This window comes from Gorilla gorilla, chromosome 8, assembly GCF_029281585.2.
Source record: "Gorilla gorilla gorilla isolate KB3781 chromosome 8, NHGRI_mGorGor1-v2.1_pri, whole genome shotgun sequence".
Taxonomy (NCBI): domain Eukaryota; kingdom Metazoa; phylum Chordata; class Mammalia; order Primates; family Hominidae; genus Gorilla; species Gorilla gorilla.
This window is the reverse complement of record NC_073232.2, coordinates 48087672-48109566: the sequence shown is the minus strand read 5'-3', so window position 1 is coordinate 48109566 and position 21895 is coordinate 48087672. Positions and strand designations below refer to the sequence as shown.

The 21895-nt window shown below is 36.6% G+C and overlaps 1 protein-coding gene across 3 annotated transcripts in view; it reads right to left on the bottom strand.

The window, feature by feature from the left end:
• Positions 1–21895, bottom strand: part of CTNNA3 (catenin alpha 3) — a 1788954-nt gene that overhangs the window by 1737297 nt on the left and 29762 nt on the right. For 2 of the 3 annotated variants that reach the window (XM_055353691.2, XM_055353692.2), the window contains exons 2-3: positions 5133–5209; positions 3806–3909 (exon numbers count right to left, since the gene is read on the bottom strand). In XM_055353691.2, the coding sequence (XP_055209666.2) occupies positions 3806–3909; positions 5133–5163 (135 nt within the window). In that variant the 5' untranslated portion in view covers positions 5164–5209. The remainder of the gene's footprint in view (positions 1–3805; positions 3910–5132; positions 5210–21895) is intronic. The other variant, XM_019035348.4, reaches the window with a different exon arrangement.

The following is a 21895-nucleotide window of genomic DNA, read 5'->3' as shown; positions in this document are numbered from 1 at the left end:
ATAGGTATACACATGCCATGGTGGTTTGCTGCATCCATCAACCCATCATCTACATCAGGTATTTCTCCTAATGCCATCCCTCCCCTAGCCCCCACCTCCCAACAGGCTCCAGTATGTGATGTTCCCCTCCCTGTGTCCATGTGTTCTCATTGTTCAATTTCCACTTATGAGTGAGAATATGTGGCGTTTGGTTTTCTCTTCTTGTGTTAGTTTGCTGACAATGATGGTTTCCAGCTTCATCCATGTCCCTGCAAAGGACATGAACTCATCCTTTATTATGGCTGCATAGTATTCAATGGTGTATATGTGCCACATTTTCTTTATCCAGTCTATCATTGATGGGCATCTGGGTTGGTTCCAAGTCTTTGCTATTGTGAATAGTGCTCCAATAAACATACGTGTGCATGTGTATTTATAGTAGAATGATTTATAATCCTTTGGATATATACCCAGTAACGAGATGGCTGGGTCAAATGGTATTTCTGGTTCTAGATCCTTGAGGAATTGCCACATTGTCTTCCACAATGGTTGAACTAATTTACACTCCCACCAACAGTGTAAAAGCATTCCTATTTCTCCATGTCCTCTCCAGCATCTGTTGTTTCCTGACTTTTTAATGATCACCATCCTAACTGGCGTGAGATGGTATCTCATTGTGGTTTTGATTTGCATTTCTCTAATGACCAGTGATGATGAGCTTTCTTTCATAAGTTTGTTGGCCACATAAATGTCTTCTTTTGAGAAGTGTCTGTTCCTATCCTTCGTCCGCTTTTTGATGGAGTTGTTTGTTTTTTCTTGTAAATTTTAAACAGCTATTCTTATCTAAAAAAATAAAAACACTTTTTGAAAAACAAAAAAGAATGTAATGAGACACTTAACATGATGTTATCCTAGAAAAAAAAACCTTTAATATAATTTAATGAGATATTTTATTTGTGTTGGTGGGTTATACATGATCAAAGTGACAGATACAAGAAGGCTGAACATCAAATCCAGAAAGATCAGTTATTTTAAAATATAACTCTTTGACTTTGAAATGTACTGGTTTTTGATAAGGAGAATCCCATTATTAAAAAAACAAGAGTGTATACAAATAATTTTGTTAAATAGAATTCTGCTTTATAAGATAGTTATTGCATAAGTTGATATTATATAAATTATTAATATTTTAATTTAATATCACTTGAGTATTGCTAAGACCACAAAATCATTTTTATACCTGAGACATTGATGTTTTATACCAAAGTACTTTTAAGAAATCAGTGACTATTTTGAAAACATTGACATCAATCTTAAGGAAGACAAAATTAGCAATTATATTTACATGTAACAGAACTGTCTGGTATGTAAAAGGTAATGAGTTCCATTTCTGTGACTCATCTACTTGTGGATCATGAAAAGTTTGAATCCAAGAACATCAAAAGCCCTCTAAAACTAGTATAATCACACTTTTTAAAAGAGATACATTTCTTTCCAATCAAACAAGATTACTCAGGTCATTTTCATCCTTCTAATTTTATAGGTGAACTCAATAAATGTTTATAGATGGTTATAATCTATTTAGAACATGCCATAAAATGCGCACGCACACACACACACACACACACACACACACTGTGACTAGCATTACCCTTTAATGTGAATTTACTTAGAATACTTTCTGTTAACTTCTTTAGCAATGTACTTGACTAAAGCAAAATATCTATTAGTTTCAGTTAGAATATAAAAAGTAGTTTCCCCATGATACTCTCTCTGTTTATAAGCAATATGTCAGCAACCTTTGTGATTAGCAAGTTTTAAGTGACCAACTGTAATGTTCCATTGTTATAGAGCAAATAAGGGTTATAAACTAGCATTAATGTATTTGTTTTCACCAGCCATCTCCAAAATGAAGGTCATTTCCCTATTCCTACTCCTTATAATTGGATAGGAACAAAACCTTAAATGACTTGTGAGAACTCATTTAAAACTGTCCCCAAAAACTTGGTGATATGTATGAAAAAGTATAAAAATATTCATATCTTGGCCATTAACTTTTACATTTGTAACTAATTCTAGTGAAATAATACAAATTGATGACAAAAATGTATATACAAAGATGTTCAGCAGAGCAATATTTATAATAGGAAAAAAATTGAAACACCCTAAATGTCCAAAAATGTGAGGCTACTTTAAAAAAACTGTAGTACAGCCATATCACATATAAGTAAATAGCAGTTTTATTAAACCATGCTCACAAATAAATAGGGAAATTATTAAAATATCATTTAAAATGGAAAAGTGGGATTAAATACTGCATATATAGTACTAGCTCCACTTGTTAATATATATATATTCTTCATATATATATATAATATATATACATGTAAGGATATATATAAAGAAGATATATTCTTTAATATTACAAAGTACAAAGATGATAAAAATCTCCCACAACTTTATTGTACTGGAAGTAAACGCACCAAAACATTAATGTTTATCTCTTGGTAAAATTATGAGTGTTTTTATTCTTTTTTTTAACTTTTTTTGACATTCCAATTTTTTTGTGAACTTAATTAGAAAAACAAATGAGGGTTTTTCTTTCTTTTTTTTTTTTTAAAACAGGGTCTCACTATGTTGCCCAGGCTGGTCTTTAACTCCTGGACTTAAGCGATCCTCCTGCCTTGGCCTCCCAAAGTGCTGGGATTATATGCATGAGCCACTGCGCCCAGCCTTTTTTCTTTTTAACATGAAACTGTTTAGTGAGTGGCTAAGACAGACTTTAATGAAGTCTCCACAGTTATCTAGTATAAATTTCACACCAGATATTAGTGCCGTTAAGACTGCCAAAGTTAACTATTAAGGTATCATCAGGGATGCACATGTTTTGAATTGTCTTTCGAGTAGCAGATATCAACTTGTACAACATGTACAAATCGATAAAAATATGTAAACTTGTAAAAATATATACAAAGTCTATTCTCAGAGCTACTCCCCTCCCCACATCCATCTCACAAAAAAGATAAGCAGAACATATTTAAATTATCTGAGGAAAGGTCGGCATAGTTTTTCACCCAAGTAACCCCTGGGTTCTTTGAGTCCCTAGGAAAAGGGACTTGAATCTTGTATTAGGAGGCAAGATGTAAGGTAGGCCTAAAGGGGAGTTCCCTCACAAATTGTGGGTTAAGGACAAAAATTTAAATCTATAACACTGCATAAGTTTCTTCAAGCCCTGCTCTAAGAAAATCCAATACATGAAATCTCGACTTACATAATAAAAAAAGTCAGAGCATCATTATGCATATCATCAAAGGATTATTCACCTTATGAAAGACTTCATCACAGAATTCCTTTAAATAGCTGCTTTTCTCATACATTTTAGTATTTTAAAGGTAATTTCCCGTTTGGCAAATGAGATGCCATGTGCCTGAGGCAAGTTAGTGAAATTCTCTAGGCCTCAGTTTCTTCATCTATGTAATAAAGATGGTTTTAACCATGTTACCTGCCTCATTCAGTTTTCACGATCATCAAAGAAGATAATTTATATAAAGGTACTCTGAAAATTATATATATATATATATATATATATTATTACTGCTATTCTTGCTAAAAGAGAATGTGGGGGAAACTTTCAGAATACATACTTTTTCACATCTTAACAACACACATACCTACTTTTCACATCTTAACAACTCTTTAAAGGACAATTTTAGATGACATATTTATATATAAAAATCAAATCTTTTATTCTTCATTATTCATTTTTCCCACATATTTTTCATTCTTCTGCAGTTACTATCTATCATAATTTCCATGGTATTAATACCTGGATTATGAGAGGCTCCAGTAGCTTCTCCACGGTGAATGTTTGGACCTGCAGATCCTGAGGATCGATATTCAATGTGATTGGTGTTTCAGCTGACATGCTGCCTGTGCACAAACACAAAAAGATGCTTATTAATAAAGAAAACTGTTTTCTAAAGAAGAACACTCATGAAAATCATGGAATAGGTAAAACTTGTATTCAGCACCTCTTCCTGATATCAACCATAGCCCTCAGAGGACCAGGCTACAAAATCTACCTTCAGAGAAAGAAGATATTCCCCAACTGTTCCCTGAGGTCATGCTGCCTGGGCTTAGGTCCTGTAACAAATTAATCTACACAAGTATGTTCATGATTAAATTAACAACTCATCCGGGGTGGGTTTGTATTTGATCAGTAGTCTTAAGTGATCAGAAAGGTAAGACACATCTTACAGCATTCAAGTCCTTTGGCTTCTGTGAAATCACAGCACTGAGGCAGCCTATGCCCATATTTTGCTTCTTCTTGTTAATGATGACTTAGACAAGGAACAAGTAAACCTTTGAAAGACATGGGAACAAGTAAAGATATGTCTTTACTTGATTTAGAGATTGTTTATTTGAGGGTTTTGATTGGAGAAGGTTAAAGGCAATTTACCTTCTTGGACAGGAAAAGAAACTAATACAAATTGCACAGTTGTTGTAAAAAGAGAGAAGCCCCTGAGAAGGCATTGATATTCGGTCAAGACAAAATAAGAAGAAAAAAAAAGAATTGCAAGCCATTCTCTAAGGCATTAACATTATCCTTAAAAATCAATTCAGTGAGATTTTTGCCTAACAATATACATTTATACCAAATGACCATATGTGGCATGTCATAGTCGGATTAACATTCAAAAACTCTAGCCATGTTTTCAAATAGCTATAATATATTATTTATTAATCTACTAAAAACTACAGTAAGTGTTAAGAATTTTAGATGAAACCCACTGGCATCGTTGATTGCAAAGAGAGAGCACACTTCCTGAAATGTAGCACATTTCTAGATAGTTCTCTTTCTCTTATTGAAAATAACCCAAATGGCCTGCCCAGGGCCCCATTTGCCCTTTCAAACCTGCCAAGTGTGTCCTTGTTCCTAGTCTGTGCTTAACTCTATCACAAGCCACTTACAGGGTGGCTACAATTCCTTTACTTTTTGAAAGATTTTGCCTTGAAAAAATAATTATTCAAATTCTATTAAGTGAAAAGATATTACTTGAGTTTCTTCTCAAATCAAAGTTTCAAATTACTGTTATTGGCAAATGATACATCAACATATAAAGTCAAAGCCCTACAATTTAGCCCTTTTTTACCTTGTTTCTCTCTCCTTTGCGTTGATTTCATTCTCCTTCTAAAAGTAGAAACATGGTCTCTTTTCTCAGCGATTCAGCTGCAATGTAAGAGACACGCTTCAAGAAAGGCTCCAAACACTATTGCCAAATGGTTTCTCTCAAATGCATTTCTAGAACTGAAATGTTTTAGTTTGGTTTGGTTTTGATTTTGGTTTTTCAATCATTTCACCTACCACTTTGATTCCTTCTAACACAGGGAAATCTAAATTGACAGATAGCCTATTCCTGTGGTGACCTTTCTGCATAGCCCAGAGCCAATCTGTGCAATAGGATATGTCCTTCAGTGTATAGCCTTAGGGTTCTATCAAATAAGTGCTCACAAAAGGATTTATTTGTTACTCCTCTATGACAGGTACTATCCTACATAAAAATCAAGTCAAGATTGCTGCCATTGCTTTGTTCTTTCATCTGAAGGACAAAAGTAGAGGAGACTGTTGTGAACTAAAATAAAATTTGGTGAACCTTCGCAGCCTTTAAAAACATGTCATTTTCACCGTGAAATTCACGACTGGTTTCCAAAGTTACTACATGGCCACCAGAAATTGAAAGTAAGGAAGATAAAAAATTAAGGAGAGCAAAAATTGTCCATATCATATGTAAATCCTTCTAGAAGAATTTTTCAACCTAGAAGGAGCTTTCTAAAAGGAGTGCTTTTTAGCCAAGAGATAAAAGACAACCTAATTTAGCCAAAGTATCTTTTAAGTCTGTGTTCATGTCTTTAACACAAATTAAGTAAAAGTTTTTCAAAAGTTCATTTTTCCATGGTAAAAATTACTTAAAAAAAAATCCTTAAAGAACTTGGCTTCATATAATTATTAGTCTTTAAATAAATGCTGTTTCTTATTTTTAAAAAATCTTCCTGCTCTTTTGTATGTCCTGGTCAGTATTCTTGACTGATTGGAAATTAGGGCTATCATAGGCAGAAAACTGCATTATTTTGCAAATGAAATTGAAGCAAGTCAAAATCTGACAAATTGTAGATATACCAATACCACAATGCAAATCCAAAACAAAAATCCTACTAGGTTGTAAGTATTACATTCTGAGGCATTTGCATTCTATTTTGTTTTATTTTTGAGACTGAGTTTTGCTCTTGTTGCCCAGGCTGGAGTACAATGGCCTGATCTCAGCTCACCACAACCTCCGCCTCCCGAGTTCAAGTGATTCTCCTGCCTCAGCCTCCCAAGTAGCTGGGATTACAGGCATGCACCTCCACGCCCGGCTAATTTTGTATGTTTAGTAGAGACAGGGTTTCTCCATGTTGGTCACACTGGTCTTGAACTCCCGACCTCAGGTGATCCGCCCGCCTCACCCTCCCAAAGTGCTAGGATTACAGGTGTGAGCCACCACCCTGGGTGGCATTTGCATTTTGTAATCTATAAAATCTTAGGAGTTAGGCAGTACCTTCCAAACGATTCAAGAATACCTTCTACACAACCTTCATTTCACCAACACACTGGGCTTGGATGAATAGAAATGATGAGAAGCTTACTATACCATTAGATGCTCGTTGAGTTGAAACCTGCCACTTTTAAACTTTTATCCAAAAGATATGGCTTAATAAAGGGGAAAAAGTACACTTTATAAATAAAGTAAGAAAAGTACAGATTTGGAGAGAGACTATAACAAAATTCCAGTTTTCAGAATCAAAGGAAGGAGAACAAATCTCTTGACAGTGGTGATAGATGTCTCCAGAGAAAGACACCAAGGCAGGGCAAACCCAACCATATGGATCCTTCCCTTCTCCCCAAACTATCTTTGTCTGCAATGCCTCAATTTTCTTCATTCCACTTTATTCCCTGCTGGAAACTGAACTTTTATCATTTTATATCAATTTTAAGTTCATTTGGTTTAACACACATTTCATTTCTAAATGCAGTTAATTCTGAGAGGTCATGGGGTGCACACATTCAGTCACACATTAGTATGAACTAGCTCATTGCTTGCCATTTGACACCCTGTGCATGTCTCTATTACAGCACGAACCACGTTGTGTTTTCATCGTGCCCTGGCAGCAAAGGAGAGGGATGATGGAAGATCAGAGAGATGCACAGAGAGGCCAGTGGAAACTATTCATTTCCAAAATTTGCCTAAGGGTTGCCATTCCCTCACAAATATTAAACAGAAAACATTTGGCACCTACTTCTCCTCCCTACGGTAACACATAACCACCACCCCCTCCCCCACTGCCTCCCCACTCTTCACCACCCACTCTAGAGCTCAGGCTCCTCTTAGTAAAACTACAATTCTTTTACATAAGTTGTCATGTTCTTGTGGGATGGCTTGGAAACCTAACCATCTGTAATGTGGTTCCTATAGAAAATTCCCTAATATCAAATATTTAATTTAAAAAAAAAAAGATTAACTTTTGTAACACAATTAGTTTGTAAGGTGATGGCTGATTCTCCTTTAAGTTTATTAAATTCCATGACACAGTCATCATACTTACCTAATTAGTCTATACTCACTTTTCAACTAAAATGTTTAAGTCTTTTTTATTTCAAAGATTACTGCAAACTCAAGTCTCTCATCACATCTTTAAACAAATGATTTTTATTTACTCCTAAATGCAGAATTTTATTTTGTCCTCCTAACATCTTATCCTGTAGAATATGGACTTTTATTCCTGCTAGTCAAAAATTGGTTTGGGAGAACCCAACACATTAACACCCCCTCCCATTTCCCTGTTTATCCATTAATTTCTCCAGTATGAATTCTAGAATTCCCTATTAAGTCATTAAACAGTTGAAGGCCAGACATAAAACCTAATTTTGATACTGTTACAAATCTCTTTCCAGATATGTAATGATCAATTAATAAACACTTTAGAAATGATTTTCAATATTATTAAACACTGTTGTGTGAAATAATCTACCTTTTTCATTTCATCAAAAATATAGATATATTATGAAGAGGCTTTTCCCAATGTTTTAATGAAATAGAAACACCCTTTCTACACCTTCCTGTTTAAGAGCTCAAAAAATATACATTTACAGTTTGGCATGACTTGTTCGTGAAGAATTCATGCTGACTGCTAGTAATTACTGCCCTTTATTTACAAATTAGGTTTTTAGTTTTCCTACAGATTGGCACCTAGATGTCCAGTCTAATTAAAGAGATCACCATTTTACCTATGTTGAAAATAAGAATATTTGCTCTTCTCTATGTATTAGTTCATGGTGCTATAACAAATATATCATAGACTGGGTGGCTTAAATGACAAACATTTACTTCTCACAGTTCTGGAGGCTGGGAAGTCCTAGTTCAAGGTACTGGCCCATCTGGTGTCTGGTGAGGGCCAGCTTTCTGGTCTGCAGATGGCTGCCTTCTCTCTGTATCTTCACATGGCAGATAGCAGAACACATCATGTCTCTTCTTGTAAGGACACTAATCCTATTGATGAGGACTATACACTCATGGCCTAATTAGCTCCCAAAGGCTCCACCATTCTGATATCATCACCCTGGGGGTTAGGATTTCAACACATGGATTTGCAGTGGCAGGTGGGGAAGATACAAACATTCAGTCCAGAGCACTCTGCTTTCTGGCAGGTCTGCCATTTCTCAGGGATTCCCAAGAAAGTTTCTGTTATCACATCTAAAGATCATTTTAGGATTCAGGGATATACTCCTTTTGGATGTATGTACTTCAACTAATTTAAAGAGACTAGGCTATCTTCTTTACTTTCATCATCTAGAGTTTCAATTATTGTTTAATTAATTAAACATTTTATTAGGTAATATAAGGTTTAATAATGTATATAGTGAAACCAAATCTCTCTCTCTCTCATCCCTGTCTTCCTACCACCTAATTTCCCTCCCAGAGGCAACTACTTTGGGCACTTACTCTTATAGTTCCAGAGATATCGTACATAATACCAGAACATATGGATTTATATATTTAATACGAATTATAACATCTTTGTTTTTCTACTCAATTCCCTTATATTAATCTTTGTTCCACCCTTGCCAATTTGACATCATAGTTTAGATGTATCATATGTCATCTATTAATCTCTTATCATGTGACTAATGTAGAGGATCTATTCCTTCCTGTTTTTGTTTTTCTTCCTTACCTTCAGCATGTCCTGCCAGACCTAGCAAATGAGAAGTGCTTTAGCCTTCCCAACTTTACTTTTCCTAGTTTCTGCCATTCTCTTTTATTTGCCTTCAGTCAGGTGTCCCTGTATTAAGCTATTCTTGCATTGCTATAAGAAATATCTGAGATTGGGTAATTTATAAAGAAAAGATATTTAATTGGCTCATGGTTCTGCAGGCTATACAGAAAGCATGGTGCTGGCATCTGCTCAGCTTCTAGGGAGGCCTCAGGGAGCTTTTACTCATGGCAGAAGGCAAGGTGGGGAGCAAGCATCTCACATGGTGAGAACAGGAGCAAGAGAGAAAGAGAGAGAGGTGCCACACAGTTTTAAACAGCCAGATCTCTCAAGAACTCACTCACTATCATGAGGACAACACCAAGAGGCTGGTGCTAAGCCATCATGAGAAATCCGCCCCCAAAGTCCAATCACTCCACACCAGACCCCACCTCCAACACTGGGAATCACAATTCTACATGAAACTTGGGTGGGGACAAATATCCAAACTACATATGTCCCTCTTCTCATCTTTAATTCATATTCTTTCAAATTTGTACCCCTACACAGATACATTGGAGTTTGGGGTTGTTTATGTTGTTGTTCAACAACTATTTATGGAGGACTTAAACACATCAGCCACAATCTTAGGTTCCAGTGAAAGAAAATGTAGTAAAGCCCAGGCCCTACCAACTATGCATCTTCTTTCTTCATGTTTAATTTATCACATTCCTTTTATGTCATATATAGTCCCTTGGAATCATATTTTGTGTTTATCTGAAATTGTTGAAATTTACTTCTCTTAAAAGTCTAGGAGGCATGTCTAACATTATCTTATTTGGGATTATCACCCAAATAAATGGCCACTTTCTCTATAACCCTGGGCAAAAGCTTCCCCACCCCCATCCTCATGCTTTGGAAGTGTCCATGGGGCCAAGATGATGTACCCACCCAGAGCCCACATCTATTCTATCCTATCCTACCCAGGGTAGCCAGTGTCTCAACTCCCTGCTCAACGAGTGCAAACCCACTTCCAGTGCCTATGTTGGCCTCTTCGTGGAATCCATCCTTCCAAGACTGAACCATTCAATGTGCCCAACCCTATACCTGAGAGGTAGCCAAAAGGCAGCTGTTTGCCAATGAGTGCAGATTGAGTATGGGTGTACAGGCTGGGCTGTCAACTTGCAGGCACTCAAGGCCCCTCAAGTGCAAGACAGCCAGAAGTGGGAAGAGAAGAGAACAGGCCATGTGTCAGGGACACAGAGGTGAGCTCTACCTCCACCACCTCCTTCTAAAAGGAACCCAAGGATTCTAAAACCAATCTTGCCTTCTGGGTTATTTGAAGGTATATTTCTCAAAGTAGAAAGATTGGTGGGTAGAGCCTACTTTAGCAGCCTATTACATAGAATTGTAACTTATACACACAGGCATACGGTGTGCAGGCCTCCGTCTGTACCCTCACACTTCCCAATACAAACGTTAAAGATAGGCCTGCCTAGACTTTCTAGCACTCCATATCACCAAGTGGTCAGATTTGCTTCTTTCATTGTTTCCTCAATATGCCAAGATACATAATTGCCAAAGAGTTAAGGTGAAAAGTCATGTTATTCCACTTTTTTTTTTTTTTTGGAGGCAGGGTCACTCTGTTGCCCAAGCTGGAGTGCCAGTGGCGTGATCACAGCTCACCACTGCAACCTCCACCTCCCAGGCCCAAGCAATCCTCCCACTCAGCCTCTCAAGTAGCTGGGACCACAGGCGCGCACCACCACACCTGGCTGTTATTCCACTTCTAAGAGAAGGTTTCTTAAAATTTTTAGAAGATGTCATCTGTTACTGTAATAGTTTTTTAAATCTGGACCAGTAAAGTTACTGAAGTATTAAGCTGTGTGACAATATCTCTTCTCTTAACTTCTCTTTCCTCCATCCAAATGCTCGCTGTTATTATTCTTTCCTTAAGCTTCTGATTTCCATGCAAGAGTGTGCATTCACTATATGTGTATTTCTCTACCTCTTTTATTAAAATTATTTTGTGAACATTCAAAATTCCATTCATGAGTAAATAATTAAAGGTTAAATAGTCGAAAACACAGAAATAAAAAACATTCATGATTTATTAGTATATCTGTGATTGTATTTAATTTGTGTTCTCCCAGGTAACTATTCTTATTTATTATCGACCTTCTCCCATGTTTTCTCCTGATAAGTACTACACATCATCTCTATTAACATGGTTCTTTCTATGCCCTGATTATTGTCATAACACTAACACATACACACAGGTGTGCACATTCATATATGTTTGATAGTTTTATCTGGAAATAAGTGTCTCTTCCTCAAGTTTAAACTATTCTGATCATGTCAACAAGTCTTCCACCAAAAGTATCTTTGGGCTTCATGGATTCACTGTGGATCTCATTTAGTGAAACTCTATTTAGTTAAATATGAAAGAGAAATATTTGTATTAATAGTAGGTGCCAATCCCCACCATCATCACAAATGTTAACCTTTGCCTAATACCTATCTCCCAAAATATCAGAAGAAAGGATCAGCAACTAGTGAAAGACTGTCAAGTACTGAAATAATGTTATAAAAGAGTATTTTAAAAATTTTCATTAAGAATTTATCTTGAGGTCGCGTGCGGTGGCTCATGCCTGTAATCCCAGCACTTTGGGAGGCAGAAGCCAGCCTTCCACTACAATCTCCTGAGGTCAGGAGTTCAAGACCAGCCTGGCCAACATGGTGAAACCCCCTCTCTACTAAAAATACAAAAATTAGACAGGCATGGTGGCATGTGCCTGTAATCCCAGCTACTCAGGAGGCTGAGACAGGAGAATTGCTGGAACCTAGGAGGCAGAGGCTGCAGTGAGCCAAGATTAGAAGATCGTGAAACACAGCGAGACTCCGTCTCAAAAAAAAAAAAGAAGAATTTATCTTGAATGCATAACTGAACTTTATAAGCCTCGCTCTCCCCCATCACCATGCCTCAGAAAAATTAGTATAATATAGTCAGGAATAATGTGAAGGATTGAAACCAAATGTTAACTGAAGAAAAAAATCTAAATCATCACAAGAAGATTTAAGTAAAGGAAAAGGAGGCAAGGGAAGTTTGCCATACAATATTATCATAGCTGATTTTATACAATTGAGTCTTGGCTAGAGTGAAATAAAATGGAAAGAAGACAACTGTAATATAAAACTTCCACTACAATTTCTATACACACTGGTTTTCCAAGCCCCACCCCCATGTTTCCAGTGCAATAATTTGCTGGTATGTTTGGCCTACCAAGAAAGAAATACATACACCTTCTACTCACTTGGTAAACAAAAGGATCTGAGGTTTGTCAGAGAATCAATAAAATCAAGAAACTGCCTGATATCGTAAGTGATGAAGGAATAGTTGGGTCTCATTCTTTTCAAATGCTCTTCCTGGACTTTACAAATATTTTTGATGTGTTTACATAGAGGGCAATAATCTATATAAACTCTCCCACCTAGCTTTTTGGTAGGCTATAAGAGCAAAATGATGTGAGATCAGGCGTATCCCTAGACTATAGGGCATCATTCATTTATTCATTCTTTCAACTTATATTTACTGACTATCTACTCCACGCCAATCACAAGGAGAGTGTGACCATAAACAATAAAGATAATAAATAGTAAATGATTTCGTATATTAGAAAATAACATATGCCATTTTAAAAAAGAAAAAGCAGAATAGAGTAGGCAGGGCTGGGTGATAGGGAAGTTCAGAGCAGATTTCAGTATTAAATAAGGTCAAGACTAGCCTCATTGAGAAGGGGACATCTGAGCAGGACTCGAAGAGGCAAGAAAATTAGCCAAGCAGACAGCCAGGGGAAGAGCACTGCAGGCAGAAGTAACATCACAACAGAAGCCTAAGGCAGAAAAGCAGTGGCAGAACAGCAAGGAGGCCAGTGTAAGCAGGGCAGAGTGAGCTACAAAGAGCATAGTAAGAGAGAAAGTCAGAAAGGTATGGAGGCTGCAGATCATAAGAACTATTGCAGATGTTTGAGCACTAAAACATCAACTGTTTTATTTAGAGGAATCACTCTGGTGAATAGAACGAAGTATGAAGGGCAAAAGAAAAAGTAGGGACAGCCATTGGGAGTTCCCATAGTAACCTAGATGAGATAAAATAATGGCTTAGAACTGGTTGGTGGTAGCAGAAGTGGACACAGGGTTCAGATTGTAGATATAGTTTGACAATTGAGACAACAGGAATTCATGAAAGATTAAACATAGGCTAGAGAGAACTCAAGATATCTTTAAGTTTTTCCATCTGGAGCAACTGGAAGGATAGAGTTGCCATTAACTGAGGTGGGAATGGCTGCAAGAGGAGCAGGAAGAAGAAGAGTCCAGCTGGGGACATGATAAATTTGAGGTGCATATTAACATCAAAGTGAAGATGTAAAGTAGGCAGTTGGATATACAAGAGCAGGGTTTGAAAGAGAAATCTGAAATGAAAATATAACTTTTGGAGTTGTCAGCATTAAGGTAGATACAATGAGACTACCAAGGAAGCATGTAGACTAGAAAGAGGTAGGTTGAAGTCCACTATTGCAAGTGAATGGAAATACAGGCAGTGATATTCAGAGTATGACTGTAGAATTGAGATTTGCCTTCAGGTGAATTAAAAAAATATGCCCCTTCTGGACAGATGGATTAGAAAACTGACCAGGCACGGTGGCTCACACCTGTAATTCCAGCACTTTGGGAGGCCAAGGCAGGTGGATCACCTGAGGTCAGGAGTTCGAGACCAGCCTGGCCAACATAGTGAAATCCCGTCTCTACTAAAAATTTAAAATATTAGCCGGGAATTGTGGTGGGTGCCTGTAATCCCAGCTACTCAGGAGGCTGAGGCAGGAGAATCACTTGAACCTGGGAAGCGGAGGTTGCAGTGAGCTGAGATCACGCCATTGCACTCCAGCCTGGGCAACAACAGTGAAATTCCATCTCAAAAAAAAAAAAAAAAAAAAAAAAGACAAGAGAAGAAAAAAAAGAAAACTGTGCCACTCTCTGAGTAGACACAGCCCTGCAAGTGTTAGCAGAAAGGCCCACAGTTTGCCCAGCAGAGGGAGGGCTAGATTTCATCTCCACTCAGACCCTCAGCAGGGTAATATGCAGCAGCCCATGTGAGACATCCTGTCACTTCACCCTGCAACCCCCACCGTCTGCTAAAGAGTTCTTAAATTCTCTTACCTCTCACCACTATTGGGCCTCAGTGATTATCAGCACCAGCTTTAAAGTTGGACTGCCTGGGTGAGAATCCAGGCTCTGTTCCCTGCTCGCTGGTGACTTTAGATAAATTACTGATCTTTCCTGAACATCAGTTTCCTAATCCATAAAATGAGAATAATAAGAGTACCTACCTCAAAGGGATCTTAAAGATTACCTAAGAAAATCCATATAAAATCCATTATCTTAGCCAATATCTCTGACACCTGGCAGGGGCTCAACAAACATTAGTTGATATCATTATCCCCTTTTAAGTGAAAGAACAGAATCTACTTGTCTACATTCAGATTAAACCTCTCCCTCATCTATAGACCTCATAATTATTATTCAAGAGTGCTTTCACTCATTGTTTTCATAACAAAAGACTTTAAAACAAAGCTTCCCTCTGGTGGCCTCATTTTATTGGATTTCTTGACTTCAAAATCAATAAGGCATATTTCCTACATGTGCACTAATTAGAAATGCAACATGCCTAAAGTACTGTCTTAAAAAAAACAAACAAACACATTCCTAATGCACAACAGCCTCCTAAAGGATCTTGAGCCCTTTGAAATCAATTCCAGAGTGGTACATAAAAGGTATGCCCCAGGGTTAGGGCTACAACTGTTAGATGCACTAAGTGTGGGGAACTCCAAGAGTCTGTACTTTTTATTTCCTTAGCATCCAAAATCTCTGAATTTCAACAGAACAAAACAATATTACATTTTAGAACAAAAGGTAAATATCATTAGCATGCTGTAATTCAAACTTTATAAGCTTGAGTATTTGAAGTTCTCTTTATTAAACCTTTAGATAGCCATCTTATTGATGTTTTTTAAAAAATGATCAAATTGAGCCTCCCCCAAAAATGATGAGTTTTACAAATTCTTTATGAAAAGATTCAAATAAAATTAATTAAATTAAAAAATGTGTTTACTCTAGCCAGAGCAACCAAAATTAAACATGTTTCCTCACACATACAACCAAAATGAAAGCAGCAAAAAAGGTAAAAAAAAAAAAATTACTTTAACCAATATGAAATATGAAAACAAAGGAAAACAACAGATTCTACTTATATTTAGGTCTTATAATGTCCTTCTGATCATGAATAGCTGGTCAAATCTAATCTCCCTCTTAAAAAAAGCAAAAAGTCATAATTCAATTTCTGACTTACCTGAAAAGTAATATTGTACATGAGAATTCCACAAGATGACTTTATGACCCTGACAACATACCATTTAGTTATTTTATAACATGTCAGTTCATACTAAAAGCTCACCACAATGGCACACATTTTCAAAATTGCAGCTACAGAGAAAGAACAGAAATGCGTCATGGTCAGTCACTCTACGTAGCAATGCCTTCTACTTAAGGACATTTTGTACCATATAAAAAGTATGCCAAAATGGAGACCCATCTTATATAAGCCCAGCATGAAGGTTACCTACATATTTTTTAAAAGCCATAGAACTAAATTAGTCAAATTGAAGTCAAAGAAGCAGCTAATCTAATATATGAGACAACAGAAAAGCTTTCACTGAATCACCAGAACAAGAATAACCTTCAGCTACAAGGCATCAACTTTAAGCAACCAGGGCAGAAGTAATGTGCCCTTCACATACACTTTGAAAGTGACAGAGGCTTCTGTTGCTGCAAGTCCAGTGAGCCTATGGGTCCATCCCATTCCATAATATTGTAAAACAGCTCAACTGTATATGAATTCTCGTAAGGTATGATATTTTTAAAAAGCAGAGAACAAAAAGAGAATGGCAAAGGTAGTAGAATTCTCATCAACCTCAATGTGAAGCCAAAAAATTCCCATTTCTTCTTTGTTCTCTGTTTAGCTAGAAATAAATAAAAGCCTGCTTATCAGAATAAAGAAAATGAAACCAAAGTCCTTGAAAAACACTATATTCATTTTTCTATAAATCAATAAATACACTTGGGAAAACAAATAGTATGTAACTGGGGAATTTCAGCTTCTTCTGTGTCTCCTAGTTTTCCATTCTGTCATACTCCTTGAAGAGAATTTTAAAAAGTCTCTGCCAGAATCTTTAAATCTAACCATCCAAGTTCATTATTTATCAATATTTTCTTAAAGTTTCTCCAGGAACACTGGCTAAATACCTATTAACACTACTTAACTGTTTCTTATTACACATGTTAAATATCCTCTCTATAGGAAATAGATGACTTTTCTCCCCTGGCTTCAAAACACCACCCTCCTCCTTCTCCCCAACAATTTAGAATTCAAGAAACAAATGGAAGCAAGCAACAAAACATTAGTAACATTAGAAGTATCCCCATACACATAGACTGAGAACACATTTGGGGACATGGTGGGCAGACTAGCAATTGGCTGTGGAATTACACAGCAAAAAAAAAAAAAGATGGAAAAGCCACAAACACTCATCTTCACTCATCTTTCATAGCAAGAGATTAATAGATACTATTTGAGGTTGAATGCAATTTCTCGTTCATGGAAAAATATGTAAACTTAGCCATGTAAAAAGCCTCCCAACCTCATTCATAATAGGAGAAATGCGAATTAAGGCCGGGCACGGTGGCTCATGCCTGTAATCCCAACACTTTGGGAGGCCGAGGCGGTGGATCACGAGGTCAGGAGATCGAGACCATCCTGGCTAACACAGTGAAACCCCATCTCTACTAAAAATACAAAATATTAGCCAGGCATGGTGGTGGGTGCCTGTAGTCCCAGCTATTCAGGAGGCTGAGACAGGAGAATGGCTTGAACCCGGGAGGCAGAGCTTGCAGTGAGCCAAGATCGCGCCACTGCACTCCAGCCTGGGCGACAGAGCAAGACTCCGTCTCAAAAAAAAAAAAAAAAAGAGAAATGCAAATTAAAATACATTGAGATATTCTTTCTCACCTTTCAGATTGGCAAATACCAAAATTTTTACAACAAACTGTTAGTAAGGCTGCAGAGAAACAAATACTCTTATACTTTGCTTGTGGATATTTAAAACATTATCCCTGAGGGCAAATATGCAATACATGTATATGTATATGTATGTATTTAAACTTTGACCCAGCAATTCAGTTTTTAGGAATCTACCACAAATATAAAAATAAAAAGTGATGTATGCCCAAGGCAATTAATTGCAGCAATTTTGCTAAAGCAAAAAAAAAAAGAGAGAGAGAGAAAAGGAAGGAAGAAAGAGAAAAAGGAGGGAGGGAGGGAGGGAGGGAAGGAAGGAAGGAAGGAAGGAAGGAAGGGAAGAAAGTCAGGAAGTCAGGCAGGGAGGAAGGGAGGCAGGGAGGGAATGTTGGCCCTTTCTTCATATCACATACAAAAACTTACATGAAATGGATCACAGAGCTAAAGGTAGGACCTAAAGCTATTAAACTTCTAGAAGAAAACATAGGAAAAAAATCATTGTAACCTTGGCAAAGTCTTCTTAGATGCAACACCAAAAGCATGATCCATAAAGGAAAAAGTTGATAAACTGGACTTTATGAAAATTCAAACTTCGTGAAAATACAAACCACAGACGGGGACAAAGTATTTTGAAAATCTACATATGACAAACATCTTGTATCCAGGAAATAAAAAGAACCCTTAGAACTCAATAATTAAATGAAAAACAACTCAACTCTTTAAATGGGCAAAAAAAAAATTGAAAAGACATCTTACCAAAGAAAATATATACATGGCAAATAAGCACATGAAAAATGTTCAGCATCATTAGTCCCTACAGAAATGCAAATTAAAGCCAAAATATGTACTCCTCCACACATGCTAGAATGGCTAAAATTTGAAAGATTATAAATACTGGAGCTAGCACAGATGAGAAACAACTGGAAATCTCACACATTGCTAGCAAAAACGTAAACTGGTACAGCCACTTTAGAGAAAAGCTTGGAAATTTCTTATAAAGTTAAACATATACCCACTCTATAACTCAGCAATTCCACTCCTTAGGTATTTAGCCAAGAGAAATAAACACTTATGTCCATATAGATACCTGTATGCAAACATTCATGGTGGCCTTCCTTATTCATAAGACAGTCATCCCCCCAATCCTTGGGGGATATGTTCCAAGACCCCCAGTGGATACTTGAAACCTGGGATAGTACCAAACCCTATATATACTATGCTTTTTCCTATTCAACACACATATAATAAAGTTTATAAATTAGGCACAGTAAGAGATTAACAACAATAACATAATAAAATAGAACCATTTTAGCAATATATTGCAATAAAAGTTATGTGAATGTGCTCACTCATTCTCTCTCGCAAAATATCTTATTTTGTGTCATATTTTTGAACCATGGGTAGCTGAAACTGCTAAAAGTGAAACCATGGATAAGAGGGGACTACTGTAGTCAGAAACTAGAAACAACTCAAATTTTCATCTACAAGTGAATGGATAAACAATCTGTGGCACAAGCATACCATCACATGTTATGCAAGAAGAAAGAATGAACCAAGTATACATGCAATGACATGAACGAATATCAAAAGCATTTTGCTGAGAATCAGACATAAATAAGTACATACTATATGATTCCATTTATATAACATTTTTGAAAGGACAAAAATACAGGGACAAAAAACAGATTGGTAGTTGCCAGATGCCAACAGTTGATGTAATAAATTGACTGCAGAAGGGCACAAAGAAACTTTTTAGCATGTTGGGGATATTCTATTTGATTGTGGCGGTGATGGTTCTATAACTGTATATGGTTGTCAGAACTCATCAAACTGTAAACTTTAAAGCAGTGAATTTAATATGGTATATATAAGTTATTTCTCAGTAAATTTGACTTTTAAAAACATCTTTTGTGTTCATCTCTTATCCCAGTGGCACAGAAATATTTCTACATTATTTCATTCACTATATAATTACAAGTTTCCACTGATATCCTTTGGCTCCATGAGCTCTTTGTTAAGTTCTCTGAATTAATACTTTCAAAAGTTGATTCACTTTTTTGAAGTGTCTTGGCCCTTCTTGTACATCTGTCAATTTACAGTATTTGGTGACTAAACCCTACCTAACTTCTTAATAGTATTCATTCCCGGGCTTCACACCTGTGTGTTCAGGTTATTCTCAATGTCATCCTGTGATCTGATCAGTTATGTGTTATATATTTGATTTATAATTTTTCTGGCAAGAACTCTAAGTCAACCTATCTATGTGTTTACAATACAAAACTACAAAAACAAGAGCTTTCAGTATTTGTTTTTGTACTGCTTTAAAAAAAACATTTTATTTTTCTTTGTGCGTGTGTGTGTGTGTGTGTGTGTGTGTGTGTGTTAAAGCTAGCTGAGGTTTTATTTTGGACCAAAAAAAAAGCAATTGAATTGTTTTGTAGCTGGAGGCATGGGCAAGTGCGGTCCCCAGGCAGTAAACTCTCCCGTGGGTGGGCTGAGGGGCTAGGGCTGAGCCTCAGGTGGGTCTCCTGTTCCCTGTGCTCCTTTGCACAACGGCCTCCCTCCCAGGATCTGGGGCAGCCGCAGGACGGGCAGGCTGGGAGGGGCTGCCACAGCTGTTGACTTGGGCAGGACGTCAGAGGACTCGGACACCAGCTTCCCATCGCGGGTCTCGGTCTTCTTCACAACCACAGCCCTGGTGAATCATTTCTTATTGACCTCATTTTTAACAATGAATAAAAAAGAGCCAAATGACTGTCCCTGGCTCATCATGTTAATATCAGAAGACAACACTGAAAATCCTTAGCAAATTTTAACTACTACCCTCTTGTCTTTTTTCAATTCTGCTCTCTGACAGCAGCGAGTTTCTAAGCTAGTTCACTTAGACAAGCCCAGTTTAGTGAGTACAAGGCCCAGAGTCCAGAATCTTCAACATAGTAGGTGTCTTGCGAGTATTTGAAGATGAAAGTACATTATAAAGTCCTGTCTCTGGTTTCCTTCTTTCTACCCAACAACTGTTTTTACCAGTTAGATCAATCCAGTTAATTTTGACCTTACTGAAGTTGAAATTCAAGTTAAATTTACTGCTAGATTAAAAGTGTGAAAAGAAGGAAAGTAGCTAATCCCATTTACAACAATTTATTTTTTAAAATTCTAGGACTAGTATTCATACATTTATACAAAATTGCTAAATATATTTTATTTTAAACATTGTCTTGATCATGTCTGTTCTATTATGTAGATATTTTATCTTATTTAGATCACTCTGGTGTTTCCAAAAAACTAAGCTTCTTTAATCTCTCTTCTCAACTAACCAAATTTTTTTCTGAACACTTGGGGCCACATTTACTTTCACATAAGTTAATGTGTGGGTTAAAAGGGCAGCATTTCTTCACTATTTTTCACCAAAACATGAGTGACATTTAAAGCATATTTAATATTCATAATCTAATACACTCTCCTCATTCCAGACTGCCACCAAGGTAAGAGGAGGCAACTGGTTTGTATGAAACTCCACCATAAGATTTCTGAAACCCTATATTTTCTCTCTCATCTATCCATAATACACCAGAGTTATCGCTGAGAATTGCTGCATTTATTTTATTGTTTTTTTTCTTACTCCTGGCTCTGTTTTATATCCCACACTTGTTTTCTTTCTTCTTTCACTCCACATTTAATTTATCCTATCTTGAATTCCATGTAGCCTTATAAGTCACCTTAAATCCTTTCTAGAACAAGACAAGGAATAAATAAAGAGTCATTCTAGGTATCTGAAAAAGCAATCTTTTCTCATTTACCTTAGATAAAGCCTTACAACTTTAACTTCTTGCTGCCTCTTAGCTATGCTCTACCGTATTGAATACACAAGTATCAAAAATCATGAGTTTCACCTTTTTTGCTTTACCAATTCTCTGTTTAAAAATATTTAAGTCTGCGCACAAAAACTACAGGGAAAAATCCATACACAATTTAAGTTTAAAAGCCCATAACTTTTAATTAAAAGCAATTAAATTGTTTGCACAAATAACCTACTCGCTGTACAATTTTTGTGTCTAAAGTATGTAAAGTTTCTAGTGCCTTGCATACAGTTACTCAATCATTATAGTAATAGCTCAGTTACAGAGTAGGAGTTTTTAAATGAGCTGATGTAAGACTACTATAGCTTGGGTATTGGCACATGAGAATTTGTTTTAGTGCTATTTTTAAAACCACTAATAAACAGCAGACTCAAGCCTCTGCTCAATTGAATCTGCCTGAGTTGTGAAAGAAAAAAATGTGTAAGAGAACCACATTTTTATCTAAATCTGAAATGCCTGCTAATATACTCGGAAAAGTAGACATTTAAAATTGGAGCTTTCATAAAATAGTCTAGAGTTTAGTGTTACTAAAACGAAAATTAGTTATAAAAGTAAAAATTGCACAACATAATAGTTTCTATTCATCCCATTTTATAGAAATAATGTCCTTTCATTTCCCCCAAAGTTATCTAACCGAGCAACA